Source organism: Tenebrio molitor, chromosome 6 (assembly GCF_963966145.1).
Source record: "Tenebrio molitor chromosome 6, icTenMoli1.1, whole genome shotgun sequence".
NCBI lineage: Eukaryota > Metazoa > Arthropoda > Insecta > Coleoptera > Tenebrionidae > Tenebrio > Tenebrio molitor.
Genome location: NC_091051.1, coordinates 4125807 through 4151660, shown reverse-complemented (window position 1 = coordinate 4151660; position 25854 = coordinate 4125807). Strand labels below are relative to the sequence as shown.

Sequence of the window (25854 nt, the reverse complement as noted above, 5' to 3'; positions counted from 1 at the left end):
GGGACAAAATAGATGGCAACGCCATGACAATTCCACACCCACCAACACGCAAATGTAGGTATCTATGTAATTACTTGGGTGATGTTTTTATTGTGTGTATTGTCCACAAGGTATCGATCAGTTAATTTTTATTACAATTACTTGGTTACACAAGTCTGGACAAGCATTTCTCCTGATTAACTGTCAAACTGGAACACAATGATCAAATAACTGATAACGCTTCCCACGATTCTGAAAAATATTCTACGATCAACCGGTGTCCCTTCCGGATAACAAATTCTCGGGTCCACCTGACCCACTTGGCGTGCAAACTGCTTCAACATCTTCCTCACCGTTGACGACTCGCTTTCCCGAATCAAATTGTAACAAAGCTGGACACTCAGTTTTGCGTCTGTGTTGGTCTTGTCGCAAGAAAACACGAGCATCAATCCGCACACCTGCGTGATTACAATCAGCTTTGTACCAAGGAAAAACAAGAATTACCAGCATGAAGGTGGTCCAGAAGGCGTAACCAATCACTTGAACCAGGTGAAAAACTAGTCCTGTGGAGGTGAGCAAGTAGAGGAAGTATACAGTTTCGGAGAGGTACAAGACAAGCATTTTTTCAGTGAGGAACATTTGCCAACCGTAGAGTTGTCCCAGTTTTTCCATTATCTCACCCAAGGAGTAGTGACACTTCATGCAGTTGATAGTTTCGGAAAGCACGAAGTTTTGGTCAGTGTGGTTTGTCAAAGAGACGAATTTTTGATGTAGATGCGTAAATCTCTTGTCTAGTGATCTTGACAAGAGATAGATTTGAAGCACCATCAACAAGAATTTGTACAAGAAAATCAACACCACAATATTGTATTGGTAGACGTCCCAACCAAAAGTCAGAGTCCTAGAGGAGACGTCCCATCCGAAGGTCACAACTGTCATACAGTGTGTCGCAATAATAACGTGTCTGTACTTGTGGAGTGTTGTTACAAAGCTAGTGTCGCTCTTGATGTCGAGAAACTTGTCAATCTTTTCCAAAGACTTCCAAATGGATTGCAGCTCAAGGTCGCTCACCGCAAACGTGTTTATAATACAAATGGCCGCCGCTAAGAAGTCCGCCATTGCATCCATTACTGCACTCGTCGTTCGTAGAATTTGATACATGCGTTTGGTCTTTCCGGAGACATTCCAGAAGTACAACACACAGAGAGAGAGGATAGAGATGGGGCGGTGAATCTTGTGCAGAAACGCAACTACACTGGACATTGTCACTGCTCCAGGTGTAACTGGTCAATAAGATAAATATTTTGTTGAAAGAGAGTCGTTGCAATGCTGTTAGTCACGCATCAGTTACAATTTAGTCGTCAATTATGAAGAGTGTGGTTGGTAAAGTAATCGGTTGTGTATACAGGGTATTTCACGAGTGAGAATGCAACCCACAATACATTTGGAAAGCAAACCTAGATGTCCATATCCAGGGGCACATTATCACTCCTGAAATACCCTGCATTGTGGACCAAAAAAGATTGACACCGAGTTTATTGTCAAGAAACATAAACAACACGTTCATTTTTTGCGTCAAGCTTTTGCAGTACTGACAGTACCGCGTTAGCAAGACAAGAAAAAAGTACAAACGCAGTATTTGGTATGAATTTTTAAATCAGCGTCGGTTGGTGTTCTCGCTCTTGGTTGCGCTGCCGCCGCTCCCTTTTGCACAGATTCCGGTAGTACAGCACGGTACAAGCGTACGTGGACCAATCAAAAGCATAATACGCAACAGTGTAGTACGTGAAAAGTGGATGCATTCCATAAATCAGAATCACAAACAGCGAAATTTGCTTGACAATTGTTATGATCGCATTCGCCACTAGATAAACTAAGTTTATCTTTTTGTTAACCTGCAACACACGTTCTCATTCGTCGAAAGAGAAATTAAAATGTCGGCTGACCTTGATCACGCCAACGAGTAACAACGATCCTTGCACCAGTTCCGCGATGACGTACAAAACAGAAATCGCCCTGAAGTAACCTGGAATGATACTCTCATCCCGATTTGATGTAAATAGAAACGGAAATGACCATAACAGGATTATTAGTCCTTCTACCTTAAAAGCAACTTGTCGAATGTGGTGATTTGATGATTGGAGTGGTACTTACGATGTGAGCGATGGATCTGTAATGTGTCACAACTGTAACAAAACTTTGACGATTGTCCGCCATGTTTATTGTGTGAAGAATGTTACCGATGAGTCGTTGTCTTGTGCACGTTGAACTGGTCTTAGCCAATCGCACAACTCGTCCTCGACACTGTCATGCAGCGTGCAAGTCACAATGGTACGTGCAAAAATTAACCAGTGGCCAGGGGTCCCGTTCAATGTTATTTTGCCGAATTTGAATTTTAAATTGCTGGAGGTCTACGCCACTGTTGGACAAGTGTTTGTAATACATTTTGTTGCGAGACGCCACTGACACTGTTATGTGATTAGGGGGCCAAAAAAGATTGACAAAGAGTTTATTGTCAAAAAACATAAACAGCAACTTCATAAATATACATTGGCACTGGTTATTGTCGACTGATCTAGACGGAAGTGTTGTCAATAGATCCTTCAGATGGCAGCATAGAGTTGACATAACTGTTGGCGTCTCCAGTGTAGGCGATCTCGATGACTCCAGCTTTGACTGTGTTGTACTCCGCGACTTCTTCGTAGAAGTTGTACATCGAGAATTGTCCGTACCACATGAAGACTGAAACTGAAGAGTCACAAAAATTCTTAGAGTGAGTGCGCGCTTACTCGAAACGACGAACAGCAGCAGAAGATATTTGTTAGCAAACATGTTGATTCCTGTGTAAACCGTGACGATGAAGAGACACGCAGAACCCAAGAGGAGGTACCACAAGACGTACCTCTCCTTCGCCTAAAAACACCAACGTTACCAATCAAAACGTCACCTTTCGAGCACACCTGGATCAAGCCGATCAGCAGCAGCAGCCCGTTGAGAATCGACAAGATCCCCACCAGAAGACAGACGGTGAAGAGCGTGACGCTCCCCTCGAACCCCGGCTGCTGGAAGGCCACTTTCGTGGCGACCGCGGTCTCGTTGCACAGATTCGTCCTGTCGCAAATGTTCCTGAGGGTGTTGACGATGACGGCGGTTTTCGTGTCGCGCAAGTCGCCATCTTTCTCTAGGTTAGAAAATTGCGTGACGGCGATGATGACCTGTGCCAGTCCCTCGAGCTGGAAACGGCGGTTGTATTAATTTTTTCACCGACGGGGGCACTCACGAGGTTGAGGAAAGACATGAGGACGGCACCAGTTTTCAAACTGAAGCAGCAGCAGAAGTGTTTCGGCATCGTCGGCTGCTCTTAAAACAGGAGACACACTGAGAGCTCTCATTGATGGGAAGCGTCGCCAGACTTCTTGGCGCCATGGAATCCTTGTTCCAGTCGTCTCTTTCTGGCAACTATTGCACTATATTGATTTCAGGCGGGACGCTTGTCCCCTTCAGGCACCGCTTCTAGAACACTTGCTAATTTGGGAGCTGGGAGAGCGAGTGAAACGTTCGCGAGGTGCACCGAAAAAATCACGCCTTCAGGGTGAGGGGGCAATATTTTTTAGCACTTTTGGGGGGCTCCCCAAACATCAATTTTTTTTTTTTTTTATTCTAATCAATCAATTATTTTTTTGCCTTCGTCTCATCATGGAAATAAAACAAACAGTGTTATCATCACAACCTTATCACTAACCTATGTGATACACTCGTTTTCTTGGAGATTCCACAAAATAATGAACTGCAGCGACAAATCCAAACAAAAATAAGATAAACTAATTTATTCGTATTGTTGTTGTACTAATTAAGCACAATTTTAATTTAACTTAGTATAATTCGCAATTGGTTCCTCGTGACTTTTCTCACTTGGATCAACTTCCAACCGGACCTCCCTACAAATGTAGACTACGTTTGACACTTTTGTGTCTTCTTTGAGATCCTTGTAATATAGATAAACGCAGTACTGAAGGGCACAGATTATCGCCAAACTGGCCACAACAAATACAATTATTGCTCCTGGAGGACTATTCTGGTCTGGAGAATCCCCATCATGTCCACTAAGGGAAAGGAGAACTCCAAACATTGCAATTATGCCAATTATCAGACTCAACCCCCAGAGTATCAGGTACGCCAGGACGTAGCTTGCGTTCCGCTAAAATACTGAGATGAGGAGTACTACAACAACAAAATTTTTACTGACCTTGATGACACCGTAAAGAAGTAAACATCCCTGAGAGATGGAAATGACCGATACCAACAGCAGAAATGTATTGACTTCCAGGTGTCCACTCAGCGCGTAGAGCAGATTAGTGAGGCCCACGACCTTTGAAACTCATTGAAACTAACGTAACGAAGTACCGAAGGGACTCACCAACTTGAAGACAATTACTAAATATACGACACCAGTCACATAACAATTCGAAGACATTTTTGTTGATCCAACGAGGCAAAGATTTGTTAACAAACTGCGCAAGATGCGACTACCAGTACGATCCAGTACCTTATCTATTGCATTTCCCAGACAAGTGAATCAGTGTATTTATCCATTTGTGTCTTTGATGTTTGACGTGTTTCGTGTGTGGAGAATTTATCAGAAAAGATTATTTCGTTCAAGCTCTTGCAGTACTGACAGTACTGCGTTTGCAGGTTTAATAGAATAATTCTATGTCAAAAAATAAAATGACATTTAGCTACATTTTTTTTTTTAATTGCTTTTAGTCTTCTACGTTGTGAAACAACCTCGTAGGTAAAATTTCGGCACATTTTAAAAATACACCCTGTATATCATATTTTATAAAACGTACACCAATGCGGTTTCCTTATTTTAAAGCATATTTCCTATAGGTTACTTTGCATTGGCATACATTTTATAAAACATGATATACAGGGTGTATTTTTAAAATGTGCCGAAATTTTACCTACGAGCTTGTTTGACAACGTAGAAGACTAAAAGCAATTTACAAAAATGTAGCTCAAAAAATAAATGTCATTTTGTCATTTTGATAGAATTTTTTAGATATTTTTTCCGAGTTCTACATGAAGCCAGTAGCTCATGGTTAAAATATCTGTACAACTTTCAATAACACCCTGTATTTACCTTTCTTCAAGAATATACAAGTTGAAGAAAGACACTTTAGTTATGGAAAAAACTAAGACAACGTAAATGAACATAATTAGAACATGAAAAAACTGTTTTTATTGCCAGCGCGTCCGCCATTTCAACACTTATCAAAGAGCTTATTTCTAACTAGAGTAATTACAATTTTTTCTATCTAAGAACGTTTTAAGCAAAGTGTCTTAAAGTAAGTACGACTTAAACACTACTAATACTTTCGGATGAATTCGACATGGTGTAATTTAAATATCCATACTCGTACATCATCAGATCCTCCATGCTCTCGGTCCTCTTTTTCTTGACGACTATTAGAAAATATCCCAGGACACAAATTTGATCGCACAACATCGCCACCAAAGATGCTAGTATTGCAATTTTTAACTCGCACAAGAAATCTAAAGTTACAACTTCACACGTCAAATACACCAAGCCGGGGGTGCTCGCTGCCAGGTACAAAAAAATCCACGTACCTTTCTCCTGAAAAAGTATTTTAGGGGTTGCAAAATAAAGATGTGCGAAAAACCTGCATCACACCGATTAAAAGAAAGATTCCACTTGCTACGAGTACCACACCGACCAGTACAGGTACCGTAAAGGAGTAAATGTCGGTCAAGAAGATTTCGTTTCTTGTGTTAATCGATAGTATCAGTCTGATTATTGAAATCATGAAAAGCAACGCTCCGGCGATCTACAACGAATGATTTGTTGGTGTTTGATTGGTGGGAGTACTTACGGGGGTGATGAAAGCCATGGGGTAGGTGCACAGTTTTAAACGCGAACTGTTAACATCATTTGTCGTGATCATTTCGTTTTATTTTAGTTCGCAGGGACGAGCAGAGCTTTGCGCGAAAGTCGCCAGACTTCCTGGCGTCGCAGGATTTTGACCCCTCTCTTTCATCCAGCTTTCGTACATTCATTGACTGACTAAAAAGATTCAAGGCGCACTAAATTTTACTTTAGATTTCTTCAAAACAAAATTTCTAAACACACAAACATTAATCTATAAATTTTGTTGGTTAAAATGTGTTCGGCGCCATATTGGCAACATGGCGGCCACGTGACGTCATGCGTTGTTGCTTCACCAATCTGACTGGTAACCCTTTAATTTCTAAAACTCTTCTACATATTTAAAAAAAATGTTTTATAAAAATTATGACATTTAAAGATGACGGAGGAATATCACGAAATTGAAAATTTTGCAAAATAATTTAATCACATCTTGAGCCAAATTCGCTGATATTGTTCTTGGCTGAACTATAAATACGACAAGACAAATCTGTATAAAATAAACACAACAGAGAATTACAAAACTAAATTATCCTCAGCCTAACGCAAATTTGTTTGTCGTCACTTGAAGTTCCTGCAATAACCACCTCTTGGTGTCTCTACATCTGCTCGATAAACCACACCGTGACGCGACATCTGTTTACAAAACTTATATACCACGAATTCGAAGCACCACGCGACTATCAAAACAAGCGTAAACACGATTTGTTTGGCGAGAGCTGCAGTCGAAGCCGTCTCCTTGAGTATCATGACAGTTGCCACAATCCAGTTGATGGAGTTCAACACCAGATACAAAAAAACCAGAGCGGTGTCCACCTGGAAGCACTCAATCTAGTAAGAATAACAACTACAACTGGAACTGACCAGAACTATCCCGATGATCAAGAGAAGTCCACTGTGTATCAGCAGGATGCTCAGCAGGAACATGACGATGACAACTCCAACGTTGCCGCTTTTCGTGACGGCAACTTTGTAAATGGCGCCACCTAAGGTCAAACCCCCCACCATCTGGAAGTTTAGCTGTTGCACTGTGAGCTTGAGGAGTTGATGTACTCACTAGATTGATGGCGGCGGCGGCAAAAGCCCCCACTTTGGTGGGATAACAATCTCGGGGCATTTTTTACCAGTTCCTCGTCTCTTCGCGTCAACTTTGCACTGATTTATTTTTAAGTTTGAGTGCGTGACGCTCGCCTGAACATGCCAGATTGAGGTCGCTGCCAAATTATGATTCAAAATTGTTTCGCAGAAAAATTATAAATGGACATTATTTCGGGAAAGTGCTAATTCCTAGAGCGTCCTCGTGGAGCGGTCGCTTCGCGACAAGCTTCGATAAAACAGGTACAGGTAGAGCTGCAGGTTCCACATCAGCATGAAGACAGTTGGACAGATAAAGAAGAAAGCTGCAAGAATCGGCCCCCTCAAATGAAACTTCATCGAGTCGGAGTAGACGTAACGGAGTAGCTGTTCAGTCTCATGGAATTTCTTGATGCCGAGGTAGATGGTGTAGCCTTTGGCGAGCAAGATGAAGAGCGTGGTGACCACCAAGTACACCAGAACTGACACCCGAATTTTTCTGCCCACGCGCAGAGCCACCACCAGGAGAGATCCTTTCACCAGCAGGAACACGGCAGCCGCGATTATCACACAATTGTGGACGTCGTAGTCTTCCAAAGGGATCAAGAAGTCCTTAAGGAACAGCAAAGCGATTCCTGTCGCCTCGAAAATATCGAATTATTGGAGTGGCGCCGGAAACAACAGGACTTACGACATCGACGACGCCACCATAATCGACACAAATTTTGCTCCAGCGAACTCCCAGATATTTACACATTTTGCAAAACGATCTGAACACCAGAGCTTGTGGAGTTGCACATTAAAACTTCACAGTTCATTCACACACTGGCATCGCAGCGAGTCGTGTTGATCTGAAGTATTTTTAGATCCAGTCGGTGGCTCAGCTAAGAATTTTACGCCAAATGACATAAGGAAAACGGAAGCAGTGTATTTGTGCAACGGGAAGATTACATTATACAGGGTGTTATTGAAAGTTGTACAGATATTTTAACCACGAGCCATTGGCTTCATGTAGAACTCGGAAAAAAAAAAATTCTGTCAAAAAATAAAATAACATTTATTTATTTTTTTAGCTACAATTTTTTTTAATTGCTTTTAGTCTTCTACGTTGTCAAACAACCTCGTAGGTAAAATTTCGGCACATTTTAAAAATTCACACTGTATATCATATTTTACAGGGTGTATTTTTAAAATGTGCCGAAATTTTACCTACGAGTTTGTTTGACAACGTAGAAGACTAAAAGCAATTAAAAAAAATTGTAGCTCCAAAAATAAATGTCATTTTATCTTTTGCCATAGAATTTTTTAGATATTTTTTCCGAGTGAGTTCTATATGAAACCAGTAGCTCGTGCTTAAAATATCTGTACAAGTTTCAATAACACCCTGTATTGTTTCTGAATAAGAAGTTATTTTATTACGCTTCAAACAGTATAATTTTTTGCAATTGTCATAAAAAAAATTAAGTTATGCAAATTGCAAATTCAAAGTTTTGGCCTTCGTCAAGTTGTCGATTGTAGCTATAGACGCAGTAGAAAAGTGTCCATCTAAACACACAGTAGATTGCGAAGTAGAAGAACAGTAGTACTAGGGGAGCCACAGGAAGATCCCAGAGCAAGACCAGCAGATAAACTGCACAGATCTTTTCTAACAGTATCGACGCCACGTTCAAAATGAGGTAAGCGGAAATGTGGTGTCTGGAAGCCTGCAGTACACATCGTAACTAAAGACAAAGCACCGAAAGTACCCGCATACCTTAGTTATGCCCCGTAGTAGCACCGACCCAAGTACCAGTTGAAAAGCACCAAATAAGTTCACCAGTTTAGGGAGAACCAGTACTACGCGGTCTTCCGACAAAATAATAATCGCCATTCCTATCACCTTAAATCCAACACTTAACAAGGAAATGACACCAAGAAATTAGGTACTTACAACATGACTGACACCCTTGTAAAAAGTCAAGATTGTCTGACACCCTTGTAAAAAGTCAAGATTGTGGCACAATCTGGCAGTTGAGTCGTAGCCATTTTGCTCCCTTCCAAAATGTTTTCTCATCTTGCACTCGTCTTATTGTTGCGAGACTGATCCTCTCGCGAGTGGAAACTGCGTTCTAAAAGTGTGTTTGTTTTTGTAACGTCAACGAGAATTGAGAGAGAAGGAAATTGCGAACGGCAAAAAGCTGTGGTGATGACTTCGTCAAGCGGAATTTGTTGGAAAAATAAGCAAGTCGTTGGAATTACAAGGTCGAGACAAACTGACAACTAGTGCCTTTGGTGGCGGTCAATGTCAAAGGTGCGTGTACGCAAGATATGTCGTACCCTGATGAATCCTGAGTTTTCCTCAACTTTTTTTCTCTTCGTTGTCTTAATTTCGAAGCGTTTCGGTGTCATTGAGAAGATAATAAAGACCCCGGTACTACGTGGTAGTATGGTCTTAGGCAAAAACCGTAGTACAGCTTTTGGAGTAGCCAGTAGGAAAGTTCCTTTTGCAGTGAGGGGATTGGTAACTAAACCTGAATCATATTTGTTGATTTGTGGAACGTATTGTAATACGAAATTATTTTATTACAAGCATAAAGTAAAATACAAAACACAATACTGTTAGAGGTGGAGTACATAACACAGAAATGTGATTAAGAACAATTTAATATTAAGAATTAAATGAGAATGGCGCTTCCACGAAGTTCGTGATTGTATTTCTTGACGTAGCAGAAAATAACCCAGTGGTATGCGAAGTAAAATGTGGCGTAGAAAAGTACCAGTAGGAGTGCTGGTGGAACGCCCCAGGTGCTGACAAGCAGATAAATAGCGAAGGCTTTCTTCATCATTATGTCCACTACTAACAAGATGAGGTATCCAGTAATGTGATTCCTTGAGGCCTGCAACATACAACTTGACTGCAAGAAAAGCAGTTGAAGTAAGTACCAACCTTAAATATGCCACAGAGTAACACCGACCCTAGTACCAATTGGACAATGGCGTACACTAACGAAAACAATATAGAAGCAGGCGTTTGTGAGAATGGTACAAAAAACGTAAAGATCGTCATGAGAATGATCGCCACTCCGGACACCTTAAACGAACTGTTAACGAACCAAAAACAAAACAACGAAGGAGTACTTACAACATGAGCTACGGCGGAATAGTACGTCAAGATCGTAGCACAAGTTGGTCTTTCACAGGGTGCCATTTTGCTTCGATTTTTCCCACTTAGTACTTGTGCTGCCGTTATGAAACTGATCGCTTTCGAGTGGAAACTGCCTTCTAAAAATGTGTTTGTTTTTGTAACGTCACCGAGATTGGAGCGAGAAGGCACACGGGAACTGCGAAAGAGGATCTGTTCGCGTAGATATGATTTCGTGGAAGGGAAGCGGTATCTTTCAGAAAAAATAAACTCACTGAAGAATAAAAATAATAGTAACTATAGGTATATTATTATTATAAAAATGTAAAAAATTATAGCTATTAATATCGGGTGTTTTTTAAATTTCACCTCGCAGTAGGCGTTGAAGAGTCGATGTGAACGCACCACTCGTGTAAAACTTCAGAGTTTTACTCAAAATATGTTTTGCAGTCTTAAGACAAACATCACCAATACGTTTTAAAGTCGCCGCGGGAAATTCGGCAACACATTTTGATAGGTCCGCAGACTGACAGAAACAGTGTGTCCAACGTGAAAAAATGAAATCATAACCTCCCCTTATGCCAAAACAACGTGAATGTTTTATATTTTTTTATATTTGGTACCATTGGGAGTTTCTGTCAGTTTTGAAAAATTCGATGTAGTTCAAGCTTTATTGTCATTTTTTTGACACTATTCTAGCTGACAGTTTAAAAATTCATTTTATACTCCTATTTTCCTTTACCAAATGCCTTCTTCTTTTGATAAAGGTAGATTTTGATTGGGACTTTGTATTAAATAAATATTCACTAGGTACGTGCTTACTTACAATCATTCCCTACAACCTACAATACTTAATGACAACGTCAATCAATTCAAAGTAGGGTTAGAATGAGATAAGGGTTATTTCACATTAAAAGTCAAGACAATGTCGTTGATGTCCCACTTTTTTGCCCGCAATAGTATATTACCCTCATGAATAATCTGTTTTTTTCTGCCTTTTTTTTCTCTTTATGTTTGTCTTAATTTCGAAGCGTTGCGGTGTCATTGAGTCATCGAGAAGATAATAAAGATGGTGATACTAAAGTCCGTTTTTTTAATAATCAATTGTCAGTGTCAAAATATGGAAAAAGACCAAACTGTATATTAAAAATCATTGACATTTGGTCCAGTTCTATCTCAGTTTCACTTTAGATTGCCCCTCCTAAATCATTAGTGAGGTTATGTTGCATATGTTTGTGAGTTTGAGGCACGTGTTTAATTTATAATTTAAATTGTCAAATGTGACATTTGGTGACAATTTCAAAAGTCAATGTTGCAAACGTGATTTATAAAATTCACTGTTTTGAATTTTCTGCCAACATGACAATACTTTGACAATTGATTATTAAAAAAAAACGGACTTTACTTGGTGGAATACCTAAAGTTCATTCATTTTGTATTGAACTTTTCAAGGTCAAATAATTTAATTTTGGCACTGTAATTATGTTTTGTAAATAGTGACAAGCATATAATCAACATAATGTGATTTAGCAATGCTCAATTCAACGTTTACGTTGTTTACCTGCATGTCACCATTTACAAAACATAATTACAAAGCCAAAAAATAAAATTATTTGACCTTGAAAAGTTCAATACAAAATGATTGGACTTTAGTACTTGATAATGTGGTCTTTAGCGAACTGCGTGGTGACCACAAAGACACCAGAACTATTGCACCCCTGTTGTAGTAGCCAGCAGCAGTAGGGCGTTGGTAACTAAACATGAATTACAATTTGTGGATTGTGGAAGGTATTGTAACACGAAATTACGAAATCATTTTATTACTAGCATAAAGTACAATTTAGAACACAATATTATTAGAGGTTGAGTACATAACACACAAGTGTTATTAAGATCAATTTGATATTGAGAATTAAATAAGAATGGCCCCTTCACCAAGTTCTTGGTTGTATTTTTTGACATAGTAGAAAATAGCCCAGTGGTATGCGAAGTAGAATGTGGCGTAGAAAAGTACCAGTAGGAGTACTGATGGGACGCCCCAGATGTTGACAAGCAGGTAAATAGCGAAGGCCTTCTTTCCCATTATGTCCAATACAAATAAGATGAGGTATCCGGTAATGTGATTCCTTGAGGCCTGCAACATACAACTTGACTGCAAGAAAAGCAGTTGAAGTAAGTACCAACCTTAAATATGCCACAGAGTAACGCCGACCCTAGTACCAATTGGGCAATGGCGTATAGTATCGAAAATAGTATAGAAACGGACGTGTGTGAGTACGGTACAAAAAACGTGAAGGTTAGCATAAGAATAATCGCCACTCCAGCCACCTTAAACCAACGGTTAACGAACCAAAAAAAAAAAACAACAACAACAAACGAATACTTACAATATGAGCTACGGCGGAGTAGTACGTTATGATCGTAGTACAAGTTGGTCTTTCACAAGGTGCCATTTTGCTCCGAGATTTCCCACTTGGTACTTCTGCAGCCGTCATGAAACTGATCGCTTTCGAGTGGAAAATGTATTTGTTTTTGTAACGTCACCGAGATTGGAGCGAGAAGGAACATGGGAACTGCGAAAGAGGATCTGTTTGCTGTAGATATGATTTCGTGGAAAGGAAGCGGTATCTTTCAGAAAAAATAAACTGACTGGAGGAATCTTCCGACGGTAATCCAGAAGGTGACCGATCAAACCAACACACACGAAGTAGACGATGGATTTGACACATTTTCGGCGACAGCTCTTCGACATTTTGCATTTCTTTATTCGTATTTCGTGGTAGCGAGACGGTACTCAAGTAACATTTTTTTGCTAAAGTTTTATGGCCGCTCGTAAAATTTCTTAGCGGCTTATACATGGTTATTTGTTATTGTAAATGATTGTAGTCGAAGCAGGCCATGCCCATGTTATGAATTTTTTTTAGGTGAAAAGTGCGGTGATGAGAAATTTATTTATTTATTTTTAATTAACGATTGGATCCAAAAATGTTGAGTTGTTTTGCAACCAATTCTAAAAATATTGAGTTGTTTTGCACCCAATTTAACACCTGTGTGTTAACGGTGTGTACCTACTCACTTACTCTCGTGTCAAAAACAAATTACTCCCTAGAATTCGAACTTTTAGGGAAATAACGTTTATCATGTTGTGTGTAACTAGAATTTTTAAAAGTAATTTTGAATGCTTAAGGTTGGTTACTACCAATTGAGAGATTAAGTCCAACTAAATATGCCCCCAGAAACCAAAATTGATTGTGAAACGAAAAAACTTTCACTGTCAAGGCATTGATAAATAAACCGGAATCATATTTGTGGATTTGTGGAACGTATTGTAACATGAAATTACGAAATCATTTTATTACAAGCATAAAGTAAAAGATTGTTAGAGGTTAAGTACATAACACACAAGTGTTATTAAAAAGAACAATTTGATATTGAGAATTAAATGAGCATAGCGCCTTCGTGAAGTTCTTGGTTGTATTTTTTGACATGGTAGAAAATAACCCAGTGGTATACGAAGAAGAATGTGGCGTAGAAAAGTACCAGTAGGACTGCTGATAGAACGCCCCCGACTTTGACAAGCAGATAAATAGCGAAGCCCTTCTTTACCAGTATGTCCAATACAAATAAGAAGAGATATCTGGTAATGTGATCCCTTGAGGCCTGCAACATACAACTTGACTGCAAGAAAAGCAGTTGAAGTAAGTACCAACCTTAAATATGCCATAGAGTAACGCCGACCCTAGTACCAATTGTTCAATGGCGTACAGTATGAAATACAATATAGAAAGGGGCGGGTTTGAGTATGATACCCAAAACGTAAAGGTCACCAAGAGAATGATCGCCACTCCGGCCACCTTAAACCAACTGTTAACAAACCAAAAAAAAAAAAAAACAACGTAGGAGTACTTACAATATGAGCTACGGCGGAGTAGTACGTTAAGATCGTAGCACAAGTTGGTCTTTCACAAGGTGCCATTTTGCTCCAATTTTTCCCACTGGGTACTCCTGCTACCGTCATGAAATTAATCGCGCTCAAGTGGAAACTTCGTTCTAAAAATGTATTTTTTTTTTTTTTGTACCGTGATTGAGGCGAGACGGAACATGGGCACTGCTAAATAGGATATGTTTGCGGTAGATATGATATCGTGGAAGGAAGCGGTTTCTTTCACTGATCGACGGAATTTTCCGACGGGAATCCAGAAGGTGATCGATCGTCTTGGATTAGGCTTAGTCATGAGAGAAGTACCACTTGGTGGGATTTTTGAGCGAGGTAACGAATACAAAACAATGAGAGTGGAGATAATTGAATTTTAAACATTCTAGCAAGTGATACTCTGCATATTGATAAAAAGCCACGCTGTTTATACAAAGTCATAATGATTCATAAATGATTCTCCCATCGCAGTAGGCGTTAGTGACGTAGTTGAATGTGCCGAAGTCCTCATAGCATGAGTGAAACTAATATCGCCGACAGGTGGCGCTCCTGTCGATAGTGCAAATCTGTCTACTACAAGGAAGTTAAAATGAGGAAGGAGGGCGCCCTATATTGAAAGTGATGCCATTCGTTCCTTTTCCAGCTGACAACTGACAACTGTTCAAATCCAAATTTGGCAGATTTGCACCGTTGAATTCAGGCTTGCTAACAAATAGGTTAACTATGGTATGATGACATAAGACAAAAATACCACGTGTGATACAAACATTTTTCTACAATCCATATAGAAAGTAGGCATTTGGGCTTGCATTTGACAACGCAAAGTTGACGTCACTTTGGTAATACCCTGTGATTGTAAATGTCAGTTTTATTTTGACTTTATCTTGACAATTAAAAGCTTGATACAAATGTAAGAAATTTTGAGTGTCCCAGTTTTTTTGTCCACCAACCGTACTATTCCGGACACGAAATCTTGGCCAACATTTTTTAGACATTTCTAAAAAAAATGATCTAAACCAATCATTAGTGTCATTAATAAATGACAATTATTACAAATCACTTTGAATTTTTTCTTATGACATCAAAAAATCAGGGAAATGGCATTATCGAGTTAAAAGTTGGGTTATATTGAATAAAGGCCAGTTCACACATATTTGTCAGTTAAATGTCAGTTGTGGCCAAGATTCCGTGTCCGGAATAGTACCTATAATCGAAATTTTTTAATAAACAATTGTCAAAACGTTGTCATGTTGGTATGAACCAAACAGTGATTTTCAAGATATGTAATACGATTTGTCGCACTGAGTGTCAACTTTTTTTTAATATAACTGGGCCTGCGCCCTGACGAGCGAGTTTATTTCAAATTCGAAAAAGATTTCTCATTAAATTTGTTCTGAAAAAGAATTCCATTGTCCATTGATGACTCACCAGATGACCGCGACGGCGGCAAAAGACAAAAAGCGGGATATCAATCTTGGTTCTTGGAGCATTGTCTGGATTTGTGTCGTTTCTATTTCCAACAAATTTTGGTAATCTGTTTATCTGGCAATCTTCCAAATCGATTCACTGAAGGAGAGTGTTAAGTTTTTAGTCAATCTGCACCTAGAGCGTGTTCATCGACTATTCGCTTCAAACACAGCTGCAGAGTCCACCGCATTTGTGTACGTTTTATAAAATATGATATACAGGGTGTATTTTTAAAATGTGCCGAAATTTTACCTACGAGGTTGTTTGACAACGTAAAAGACTAAAAGCAATTAAAAAAAATTGTAGCTCAAAAAATAAATGTCATTTTATTTCTTGACATAGAATTTTTTAAATATTTTTTCCGAGTTCTACATGAACCCAGTAGTTCGTGGTTAAAATTTCTGCACGCATTTCAAAAACACCCTGTATATAGTAGAAGGGTAAAGATTTTATTGCAAACAAAAAATAAGTAGGATCGCTATATCACAATTCCTTGGAGTAAATAGATTTTTTTCTCAAGAATGATTGTCCTTAATGACGTTTATTAAAGCACTTCGTGGTACTTCCAGGGCAGTACTCGTTTTTGTATCGTCGTACTTCTTTTTTCTCACGTGTCCACAACCTCCACAGTATCTGTTTCGAATGTGAATCATTTTGGTGCGGTGTGAACTGTGAAGATAATGAGTACTCTTCGGGTGCAATTTTGGGCGCCGCACAAAAACAAATCTCGAGTGAATTTCGTTGAGATAATTTATGGATTTGAATATAAATATTATAACAAGTGATTATTTTGGAAATCGATAAAAACCCACGCCGTCTGAATAATTCAGTCTGAGAGAACGACACTAAGCAGATGTGTTCTGGGAAGTACCTTGAGTCACTTCACAGCCATTTGGTTTTTCACTATCGGTGGTGGTGTCACTAGGTACCGGTTCGCTCCTGGGATCTTCAAATGTCGCAACGTGTGCGCCGAGCAGGTCCTTGTAGAACACGTAGACACAGTAGAGAATGGGCCACCAGATGATCAAGAGTAAATAGACGACGACAAAGATGTAGACTTTTAGTTCTTTCACTTTGGGGATGATCAACACCGAGATCAGGACAGTGGTGAAGGCCATCACCATGATGGCCAGTATGAGATAGACCAAGATAAATCTTGCGTTCTCCTGGAAGTAGGGCAATCACAAAACTTACCTAGCTTCGAGTGTCCACCTCACCTTCAGTACTCCAACTAATAATAACAGTCCACCGGCTATCGCCAGTAGGCCCAGCATTAAAAATAAACCACCTAATGGAGCTATGCCCCTGGTTATGATACTGCACGCTCCCCCCACCTACAACCAAACACCGGATTGTCGTCTTCGGCGGGAACACAAGAACTTACGATGTTGCTGACGCACACGAAGTACACGACAGATTTGACACATTTTCGGCGACAGTTCTTCGACATTTTGCATTTCTTTGTTCGTATTTCGTGGGTGCGAGACGGTACTCAACTAACATTTTTTTGCCTAAAGTTTTATGGCCGCTCGTAAAACTTCTTGGCGCGGGTTCAGCGTTTTTCCCGTCTCTATTCCGCAACGCGACCGCGCTTTGTTTGTTTCTATCGGTTTATTTGAATCCGTTGTTTGCGGTACCGTCCATAAACAAATTGGACATAAAATCGGACACGTGAGTGCCGCAGCGCTGACGACGAAGCAAATTGTTTTTGTTAAAGTAAAATGAAGAGTGAGGAGTAGAAGTTTTTCAAAACGTGCTGATTGAAGTGAATTTGAAAATGAAAGGTATTCCTGGCAAGGAAGAAAATCTTCAGAATGTGAAGATGTGGTCGAAGCTAATGGGAAGGGGTGGAACAGGATCCAGGCGCTGTTGACGAAAGACTTTGAAACGTTGCTTCATTGGGAATGAGTAGGCGTAACGAAAACAAAGTGAAGTGAAGAAACTTGAAGAAACAGAGAGGGTTTTGACAAGTGAATTTTATAGAGAATAGTCAAGAAACTTTTAAGAAGGTGTTGGTGTGGCTGAATCAATATTGAACGTTGCTGTCACTAGTAAAGAAAGAAAATCGGAAGAAAGAAGTATGTTTGGAATTGCAAGAAAGTGAAGAATTTTGAAAGATAACTGGTGCAAGCAAGGACGCGCTTTAGAGTGAATAGAGAGAATAAAAAGAAAGAAACATTTTCAAAAAATCTTTATTGAATTAATTAAGTAATTTAATTAATGTCAAAATGTGTGACTGTCAAAAAAAGAAAGAACATTTCTAGCATGGCAAAGTACAAGATAAACACCTTTGCTAAAGAAGAACGAGATATTACAGAGCACGTTTATGTCAGATATGACAGAATTGTAAATTTTGAAGGAAGAAATAAATCAAAAATTAGAAAAAAATTTAGAAAATATATACATTTCTTCAAAATCTTCTGCAACATGAAGAAATACAAAATGAAGGCATTAATAGAAAAAAATCAAGAAGTTGAGACACTTTTATGTTTCTGAATAGGTTAGTTTTTAGAATGTTCTTCAAGATTTCTTCAGATTGAGAGAAATATCTACTACACAACGCTAAAGAATGTAGAAAAGAAGAAATAACAATGTTTACAGTTGCAAGAAGATCTGAATAATTGTGAAACTGATACTACGTAACAATGAGATTTATATTTTCTTCTTTTATAATGTTTACAAAAACAAAAAATGAAGAAGACATTTTTCTCCCTACCGGTTAGAAATGTAGGCTGTGGATACCTCATTTGAGGTGAGAAAATTCAACTTTCTCGCTAAGGTAAGAAAGTTAATCATGAAATGTTTATGGTAAAACTGTACCAAAATACAAATGTCAAAAGTGTCAAAAGTGAAATAAGTTATTGATAAATGAAAGCCAATTCAATGAAGTAAGTTGGTAGGTCAATCATATAATCTGGAAAATAAACAGATAAGCTAGGTAGGTAGATTACTTTACCCTGTTTATATCAAATTTTCGAACAAACCTCAAATCTTCAAATGCGATGACAAGTTAATTAAACAAATAACACAGCCTACTATTCAATTCTCAAAATTTTCGTTTTAATCACGAATATAACCATCTTTTTTTACTTTTTTCAACAAAGTTGTGCCGGTAGGGAAAAAATTGTATTCAAACCTTGTTAAGAAAGTGTCCTTGCAGACCTTAGGCACTTACAAACCTCGTCTACGACTCGGTTTATAATCTTTGCCCGCGGTCTGCAAGAAACCACTTTCTTACCTTGGTTTGAAATATACTATTTTTTCAAAACTTACATTAATTTACATTGTGGTTAAAGAATTTTCAGAAATTAACAACAACTAATCTAAATCTTCTAAAGGATGCTGCTAAACCCTTTGACATGTTTTCTTTCAAAATCACTTTTAAAACTAAAAACAAAATAGTATATTAAAAATAAGACCAGTCCTGAAGCACGAATTCAAGATTAAAAAACGAATGGCGTAGTCACGAGTTATGTTAAAGAATCGGTGCTTCAAGGTCTTGTGAAACGAGTTTTTTATACTATTTTTTGTAATTTGCCTTTTTTAAGCTGTTTTTAAACAAAAATGTTTACTTTCCTCGATTTAGGGATTTTTGTGGCGGTTGGTAATGTCTTAATTTTAAAAGTGAAAATTTGATCAAGTCTTCAAAGTCGCCTTTTGTTTTATCCAAATTCTGTCACAAAACACGAATATGGAAGATAATCTTTCACGTACGCCCGCTGAAATACGTGAAATTGCCAAAAATACGGTCGCGAATTTGTTGCCTGATAAAGCTTTGCCAACCTAAACAGTTTCGTAAAATGTTCCGCGAAATAATGGCTACAAGGACATCCCAGATGATGACGTCGCGTTCATTAATATCGTGGATTAATATACTCCATTCTTTATCTTGGTGAGTGGTCTTTGGGAAATTTTCAGCCGTCAAGTTGAATTTAGGGATTTTTGAAAGTTCCAATGGAACAGTGCGTTGGTAGTTGTTGAAAAATATTCAAATATTACAATAATGTAAATACTTACAGAGACGCCGCAAAGTCTTTCTATTTATTGTTTTCCAGGTTAAATTGCTCATGATTCATTATGCACCGAGGCAAAAGAGACATAACCTCAAACGTGTCATCTTCATATCCCATCGTTTTCTAAAATTTTAATAACTTGCTTGGGAATTTCAAAATGTTCTACACACACACTCACCAAGATAAAGAATGGAGTCTAGGTATGTCTATTAGAGAATCAAAATGGAGGCAAATTACAAAAAAAATCTTGTCCCAAAATTAAAAACAACACCACATTTCCGACTCACCTTTTCTTCGATCACTTTTACTGTTTTAACTATTCTTATAAAGAACAAATTTTAAAGCGAACACTTTGTACCAAGAGTCGACAAATCCTCAACTCACTTCTTCCTTTCTTCTTCGCGAATCAACCGTCCTTGCTGTGCAAAGCCGAAGTGACGTAACTCTCCCCCGCATTAATCACATTCTTCTCGATGACTTGGTCGTGAAACTTGTAAACCCCCAACTGTCCACACCAGAAGACAATCAATCCGATGGAAAACAACGCCGCTTTTTCTACGGGCACCGTCTCCTTAGGTGGCGGCGTCGGCGTCGGCTCTCCACTCTTCAGCACCTCCACAGTGGCGTTGGCGCCGTCGCCCCTTGGCAGTTCCTGCGTGGTGTTGTAAAATATCATGTAACTGACCGCCAGCGTGGTCACGATGAACCAAATCAAAGAGCTCAGGAGCAGATAGAGCGAAATGAACCTCTCCCTGTTCTGCAAACCACCAATCAGCACTAGTCGCCACCCAGCACGCCACTGACCTTCACTATACCAATCAAGAGCAGCAGCCCGACGAAGCCGAGGAACGAGGCCATCTGGAAGTCCACCACGACGAACCCCACGGTCATGTCCTTGTCCGGGTCGAGGTACTCGAAGAGCAGGAGCACTCCTTCGACGAAGATGTAGAGGCCGAGCGACTGCAAAAGAGCGCTGTGACGAGGAGGTGGCAGTGTTAACACTTACTAGATTGATGAGGGCTACTGCGAACGCACAAAGCTTCAAACAACTGCAAGAAGCTGTCATCGCTGTTGTTTACGCGCTTTCAGACACAACTGAAAACTATTTTCGGACGGGTTTATTTTTAATCCTTGATCCCGTCCTAGTTTGCGAGCGAAGGCGCGGGAGTGCAAGCAGGTGGGACAGAATGAATTATTTTGGTGCAACAACCTTGGCCAACACAGAACACAAGAAGTTTATTACAGAATTATTTTATTTGTCAATTGTATCGGATTTAAACAACAGTGGCGCCCTCGTCGTTCACTTTGACTATTTCTGGGTGGTCCGTCGAGTCTACAACGTCTTTGTAAAAAGAGTTCACACAGATTTGGCCGTACCAAAACACTGAAATTTGACTGTCACGATTGGATCAATTTCAAAGAGTTTAGTACCAGCTGAGGCCAGAAGCGAGTACACCGATACTACCATCAAGACTACTGTCAGGGTGAAGAGACAGGTGGAGCTCAAGACGAGGTACAAGAAAATCCAGTGCGATTTGGTCTAAAACAGAGAGGTAAGAAAGAGGAGTGGAGTGTGGTTCAGAGCAGACCTTAGTAGTACCGTAAAGGAGTGCCAGCGCACCTGCGATCAAAGCTGAGCCCAAGAGGAAAAAATAATAGTTGTGTAAGTAGAGATTTGTGCAGATGATAGTGTTGTTGAAACCCAGCAGAAGAAGAATGGTACCGCAGATCTGAAAGAATTCGGTTGGTCGAAGTACTACGAAGATGGGACTTACAAAATTGGCAAAAGTCATAAGAAGGGCTCCGGTTTTGAGGGTGAGGCAGCAGCAAGTTTTCATTCGTGTCATGTTTGCACCGAATTCATGACGAAACTAAATCAGTCACTGTTTGATAACCGTGTTAATTATAAAATAAACATTCGGGATTGCGATAATCTTCAAGTTCAAAAGCAAGCAGATAAAAAAACATTCCACCGAATAAAAGACGCACTTACATGCAATTACATATTTATTTTACAAAAAACAAAACTAGTCTTTTGATTGCGTGCTGATGATGTGACTCTCTGTGTGTGTTTACGATCCGCAATAGAGACTCAAGTGCTGAAGAGTGCACGGATTGCGGCAGCATTCGTTCACGATTCCTGCTCTTCTTCTCCTGGACCTGATCGGTAGAAACGAATTGGCGGTGTCTCTCTCCAGGAAGGGGAAATCTAGTTGGTTGTCTTCGTCGCTCTCGCTTGGGAAGTAGTCGTATTCGTAGGCGAACAAGTCGTTTACTGAAACGAGCGAATTAGTCGGTGGATTTGACTCGAGTCGGGGATTTACTCGACTTCTTGGTGGGAGAGTTGTAGCTGCCTTTGCACACCATGTAGAGGGCCTCCGACAGCTTGGACCCGCAGAAGAACTCCGCCCTCTTGTTGATCGAGTGGAGCTTGTGGGGCGACGACCACACCGAGATGCTGTTGACCAGGAGGAACAAGAGTAGCAGGCGCTGATCCATCTGCAAGAGAAAGTTGAGCTCGGGGTGTGCACCAGCCGGGGACTTACTTCGTTGGTGGAGTAGTTTTGGTACTGTCGCCTGTTTCTAAATCCCAGGCTTTTATAGGGATAGTGTTTACATAGTGCGTCCAAAATATCACTCAAAATTATGTAAATGTAGGTCAGATGTCTTGCGAGGCTACACCCTCTCGTCCAGATGGATGCACAATTATTTACGCTACATCAAAACCGGGAAAGATATTAATGGGAGTAATAAATTCAAAATAGCTTCGCCAGACTGTTGACACCACTTGTTGCTAATTAGTAAGTCGCGCGTGCGCCGCCAGGCGTCATAAAAATAGGGCCTGTCGCGAAAAAATTACCAGTGGTTGGTAATTATCCGGTTGGCAGCAGTGCGCCGCACGTTTGTTTTTCTGTCAGCGTGTCATTGACATTGACGTTTCTTTTGAGGTTTAATTTATGTTGGGGCGATTAAAATGGACGAAATCGATGCGATCATAATCGATTCTTTGCGGAACCTTCGCTGGTAGGTCTGGTTGTGCCAAATTGCCCAAATAAAGCGAAGATTTGCAGCGATATCGACGAGGATGTCATCTCGTTGAAACAGTTTGATGCCGATATGATTGTCACGGCAATTTCACGCTGTTTGGAGGCGATATTACCCGACGCGACGTTCCCCAAGAACCTGCCACCCTCGATGAGCGTCAAGCTGAAAATAACTTCTAGTCTAGCCACACAGATCAAGGATCTGGGCTTTCGTGATGATATAGGTTATCAAACGATACTGTACTGTAATGAGGCCGAAATTCGGCGCGTTTTGATGTTTCTCGTCGAGAGATTGCCGAGAGACACCAGTAAAATAGCGCACGTCGAACAAACCGGATATTTACCCACTCTGGTCAAAGAAATTGAACAAAAAGTCAAACGCTCGTTGCAGCAGTTTTGGGTGCCTTCCTGCGTTTTGCATAACGGTTATCGCAAAAATGAGACTGGATATTTTTTTCATAGCTTAGGGGATAGTAAACCTTTACATTCCAAAAAATTAAAAATTCCAACAATTAGTCAAAATCTCAAGAATGAAGGTAATTTCAATAGAATTTTTTTTATGTTGATTAGTTGAAGATTAATTTTGCAGCTCTCAAGCAATATTGGATCCATAATGTTCCAGTAGTTACTAAACAGTGCAGTCCTAAAGAACTGGTACAATCACTTCTTTTTGAAGATTGCCTTATTAATAGTGAAAGTAGTTATTTGAGGAGATGCTTCAGTATTTCTTCAAGTAAAGAAGATGAGTTGCCATCACAGTTATTGTCAAATTCAAGTGGACTGTCCCAAGCAAGTCCAGTTTCAGAAGCAAATGTGGCGCCAGTGGTGGAGTCAAGCAGTGAGAGTAAGTTGCAGTCACTGGTGGAGAAAGTGAAAGAGAAGAAACAAGAGTGTTTGGAGTTGCAAGAAAGTGTGAAGAATTATGAAATGCAATTGGCACAAGTAAGGGTTCAGCGTTTTTTTTTTCAATATAAAAAATGTATCGTTTGCTAGATGGACAAAATGAAGATTGAAGAGGAAGAAGCTCTTCAAAACATGTTAGCTGAAGTGAATTTAAAAACAAAGACTCTTACTGTCATAAGTAAGGAAGAAAATCTTCAGAAATTGAAGAATCTGATTGAAGCTAACAAAAATAAGTTGCTCAGTCTGACTGAGCAGTGGAACAAGATCCAGACGCCCTTGCTGGAAGAGTACAAGACGTTGCAGAGCGCCATCAGTAATGAAGATTTGAAGCAACAACAAGAACAGAGCAAGTTGAGGAAATTGGAGGAAACACAGAGGGCGCTGACGCTCGATCTTAAAGAGAAGACTCAGTTGGAAGAACAGTTGAGGCAAAAATTGGAACAAATCAACAAGAGCCACAACAGATCGGGATACACGCGGCGCATCTTAGAAATCATTGGCAACATCAAGAAGCAAGATGAAGAGATTCAGAAAATACTGAACGACACGAAATCGGTCCAGAGAGAGATCAGCACTTTGACGGGACAAGTGGACAGATCCTTCACGCTTGCGGACGAGTTGATTTTCAGGGTTTGTACGAATTTTGTCCCTTCACAAATAATTGTTTTACTTTAGGACGCAAAACACGACGAAACTGCGCGGAAGGCGTACAAGTTGTTGGCACAATTGCGCGACGATTGTTCGAGTATCATAAAGGGGGTGACAGATCTGGGGGCGGTCGAGCGAGAGTGCAGGAATCTGCAGGAACAGATCGACTCGGAAACGGCCAAAGAAACCGCGGTCAAGTTGGAACGGGTTAACAAAGATCTGCAGGAAATTAGGAAGGAGACGGAAGTGTTGCTGAAGCAGCAGCCGAGTTGAAAGTTGTTACGTAAAATGCTCTTGTACATGATTAAGACACCAAATCGTTTTTACTATTTATATTTTTTGTTAAAAATTATATTACGAAAAAAAATTAGGTGGTTTTTCTGGATTGTACTTCGGGCGGGACGTAATTCTCTTCCAGGGTTTTTTCCGCCTGTTTGGTTGGCAACAAAGCGGCATTCTCTTCTATGGTCACTTCGATGTTTTCCTCGTTTTCAAAGAACCACAACTTTTCTTCTTTCTCTTTCAACGATCTCTTAAGTTTCTCTATTTCTGCAAGTCTTTCAGCGGTCAAGAGACGTTTCTTTTGCTCTTCTAAAGCTTGCATCCTTTCGTTCTCCCACCGTCGGAATAAATCGCACTGATTGGCTATATCTTTTTCTGACGTAATTGCAACGCTCTCGACAACCTGCTTCGCCAACACGCTTTGAACGTCTTCAGAAACCAGTGGCAACTGAGCCAGATCTTGTCTGACAGGCAAGTCCTCTGGCAAAACCTCCACAACTTCTTTTATCAACTTCAAATTTTTATTTTTGCAATTCTCCACTTCCTTCTTGGCCAAGTCTTCCTTCCCAAACAGCGTCAATCCGATTATTCTCAGTGACTGATGCAGAGAATCATCTCTATTTTTTGTCGCCGCCATTAAAGTCTTCCCGACAATCTTGCGCGGCTCTTTCAAATCGAAATGTTCGTCGTCGTACGGGTTGCGCACGTACTTCACGCGGACCTTCACTTCTTCCTCAGGTTCTTCAGGAGGCGGCACTTGGGGCCACTCTCCTGGATTCAACAAGTAGTTGTAACAGTGAAGCAGCGCCAAATTGATCGTCACCGGATGCTTGAAGTCTTCTTGCAGCATCATTTGACTCGCTATGACGGACCCGGCGACAAAGTCTTTGCTTTTCCAAAATTTGTCCATCAAGAGATTTGCGGTGTAGTCGTCGAGGAACAATCCGTAATTCAGCCGATCGTCTATTGCAAGGAGCAGGTCTTTGACTCTCCCTTGATTGACGAGGGCCCGAATTACGGCGTGGGTAGTCGAGTTAAGAGCGTTTCCGGTGTCTTGACTTAACCTCAATTTGTAGACAAGATCTAACAATTCGTCCACGAAGAGCTCGTCTTTGACGGCATTCGCGAAAATGTCGACGTCTACGGGGCTGATTCGACGCGTCTTTTGAAATCTTTGGTCCAGCTCGTAGTATAAAATGTCTAAATTGACTTTTTGTAAAATGGGGCTACTTAACCTGTCTTCCCAAATCTCGTTACAGTAATAGGCTTGCGATAAAAACGTCCGTTTACAGTTTTTTGCGTAGTTGCACGCATTTAACACTCGCGGCCTCACCGCCGAACTCAGTATTTTAAACATTTTCTCGATAAAATTAAACCACTTTTGAGGTTATGTCAAACGATCATGTGTGAGATGGAGTTCCCGGAGCTTGTCTGTCACGTCA

The 25854-nt window shown here is 40.1% G+C and overlaps 6 protein-coding genes and 1 long non-coding RNA gene across 10 annotated transcripts; 1 reads left to right on the top strand and 6 right to left on the bottom strand.

Annotated features, from left to right (window-relative positions):
• Positions 1-176: 176 nt before the first annotated feature.
• LOC138133105 (uncharacterized) lies at positions 177-651 on the bottom strand. Its single transcript, XM_069050910.1, has 3 exons — positions 484-651; positions 255-437; positions 177-188 (listed from the first exon to the last, which is right to left on the bottom strand). The coding sequence occupies exons 1-3, from the start codon at positions 649-651 to the stop codon at positions 177-179; spliced, it is 363 nt and encodes a 120-aa protein (XP_068907011.1).
• An 846-nt stretch (positions 652-1497) lies between these two features.
• Positions 1498-4674, bottom strand: LOC138133092 (uncharacterized). 2 transcript variants are annotated; one of them, XR_011160245.1, is made up of 7 exons: positions 4397-4674; positions 4226-4348; positions 3260-4177; positions 2769-3212; positions 2134-2721; positions 1926-2081; positions 1498-1874 (listed from the first exon to the last, which is right to left on the bottom strand). XR_011160245.1 is itself a non-coding variant. In XM_069050896.1 (6 exons), exons 3-6 carry the CDS (start codon positions 3326-3328, stop codon positions 2555-2557), a joined length of 633 nt encoding a protein of 210 aa, XP_068906997.1. In that variant the 5' UTR covers positions 3329-4177; positions 4226-4348; positions 4397-4650; the 3' UTR covers positions 2472-2554. The 2 variants fall into 2 exon arrangements, 1 of the variants encoding a protein (XP_068906997.1); XM_069050896.1 differs by lacking the exons at positions 1498-1874; positions 1926-2081 and having other exon boundaries at positions 2472-2721; positions 2769-2892; positions 2940-3212; positions 4397-4650.
• Positions 4675-8389: 3715 nt separating this feature from the next.
• On the bottom strand, positions 8390-9118 carry LOC138133098 (uncharacterized). Its single transcript, XR_011160246.1, has 3 exons — positions 8931-9118; positions 8754-8879; positions 8390-8703 (listed from the first exon to the last, which is right to left on the bottom strand). It is a non-coding gene; the product is annotated as an uncharacterized lncRNA (long non-coding RNA).
• Positions 9119-9541: 423 nt separating this feature from the next.
• Positions 9542-20683, bottom strand: LOC138133096 (uncharacterized). Of its 3 annotated transcripts, XM_069050900.1 has the most exons (13): positions 20542-20683; positions 20340-20495; positions 19823-20292; positions 16907-18909; positions 16740-16856; positions 15484-16688; positions 14032-14171; positions 13832-13975; positions 12509-13781; positions 12306-12449; positions 10122-12255; positions 9927-10070; positions 9542-9876 (listed from the first exon to the last, which is right to left on the bottom strand). In XM_069050900.1, exons 1-3 carry the CDS (start codon positions 20599-20601, stop codon positions 19942-19944), a joined length of 567 nt encoding a protein of 188 aa, XP_068907001.1. In that variant the 5' UTR covers positions 20602-20683; the 3' UTR covers positions 9542-9876; positions 9927-10070; positions 10122-12255; positions 12306-12449; positions 12509-13781; positions 13832-13975; positions 14032-14171; positions 15484-16688; positions 16740-16856; positions 16907-18909; positions 19823-19941. The 3 variants fall into 3 exon arrangements, with proteins under 3 accessions (XP_068907001.1, XP_068907000.1, XP_068907002.1); XM_069050899.1 differs by having other exon boundaries at positions 16907-20292; XM_069050901.1 differs by lacking the exons at positions 12509-13781; positions 13832-13975 and having other exon boundaries at positions 16907-20292.
• A 921-nt stretch (positions 20684-21604) lies between these two features.
• On the top strand, positions 21605-25077 carry LOC138133086 (coiled-coil domain-containing protein 22 homolog). The gene is made up of 5 exons (XM_069050884.1): positions 21605-22559; positions 22607-23115; positions 23169-23521; positions 23573-24112; positions 24158-25077. Exons 1-5 carry the CDS (start codon positions 22510-22512, stop codon positions 24401-24403), a joined length of 1698 nt encoding a protein of 565 aa, XP_068906985.1. The 5' UTR covers positions 21605-22509; the 3' UTR covers positions 24404-25077.
• LOC138133104 (LIRP-like) lies at positions 21608-22034 on the bottom strand. The gene is made up of 2 exons (XM_069050909.1): positions 21860-22034; positions 21608-21810 (listed from the first exon to the last, which is right to left on the bottom strand). Exons 1-2 carry the CDS (start codon positions 22032-22034, stop codon positions 21608-21610), a joined length of 378 nt encoding a protein of 125 aa, XP_068907010.1.
• Positions 24448-25769, bottom strand: LOC138133090 (small ribosomal subunit protein mS27). The gene has a single exon (XM_069050894.1). It carries the CDS (start codon positions 25767-25769, stop codon positions 24498-24500), a length of 1272 nt encoding a protein of 423 aa, XP_068906995.1. The 3' UTR covers positions 24448-24497.
• Positions 25770-25854: the final 85 nt, after the last annotated feature.

Coding starts and splice junctions, on each gene's coding strand:
- LOC138133092 (XM_069050896.1), bottom strand. CDS start 3,328: ATGCCGAAACACTTCTGCTGCTGCTTCAGTTTGAAAACTGGTGCCGTC. Junction 3,213..3,259: donor TCATGTCTTTCCTCAACCTC/GTGAGTGCCCCC, acceptor CGCCGTTTCCAG/CTCGAGGGACTGGCACAGGT. Junction 2,722..2,768: donor GCTGCTGTTCGTCGTTTCGA/GTAAGCGCGCAC, acceptor CTTCAGTTTCAG/TCTTCATGTGGTACGGACAA.
- LOC138133090 (XM_069050894.1), bottom strand. CDS start 25,769: ATGTTTAAAATACTGAGTTCGGCGGTGAGGCCGCGAGTGTTAAATGCG.
- LOC138133096 (XM_069050899.1), bottom strand. CDS start 20,601: ATGACAGCTTCTTGCAGTTGTTTGAAGCTTTGTGCGTTCGCAGTAGCC. Junction 20,496..20,541: donor CAGTAGCCCTCATCAATCTA/GTAAGTGTTAAC, acceptor GCTCTTTTGCAG/TCGCTCGGCCTCTACATCTT. Junction 20,293..20,339: donor TCTTGATTGGTATAGTGAAG/GTCAGTGGCGTG, acceptor GGTGGTTTGCAG/AACAGGGAGAGGTTCATTTC.
- LOC138133105 (XM_069050910.1), bottom strand. CDS start 651: ATGGAAAAACTGGGACAACTCTACGGTTGGCAAATGTTCCTCACTGAA. Junction 438..483: donor TCTGGACCACCTTCATGCTG/GTAATTCTTGTT, acceptor GTAATCACGCAG/GTGTGCGGATTGATGCTCGT.
- LOC138133086 (XM_069050884.1), top strand. CDS start 22,510: ATGGACGAAATCGATGCGATCATAATCGATTCTTTGCGGAACCTTCGC. Junction 23,522..23,572: donor ATGAAATGCAATTGGCACAA/GTAAGGGTTCAG, acceptor ATCGTTTGCTAG/ATGGACAAAATGAAGATTGA. Junction 24,113..24,157: donor CGGACGAGTTGATTTTCAGG/GTTTGTACGAAT, acceptor GTTTTACTTTAG/GACGCAAAACACGACGAAAC.
- LOC138133104 (XM_069050909.1), bottom strand. CDS start 22,034: ATGGATCAGCGCCTGCTACTCTTGTTCCTCCTGGTCAACAGCATCTCG. Junction 21,811..21,859: donor CTCTCCCACCAAGAAGTCGA/GTAAATCCCCGA, acceptor CGCTCGTTTCAG/TAAACGACTTGTTCGCCTAC.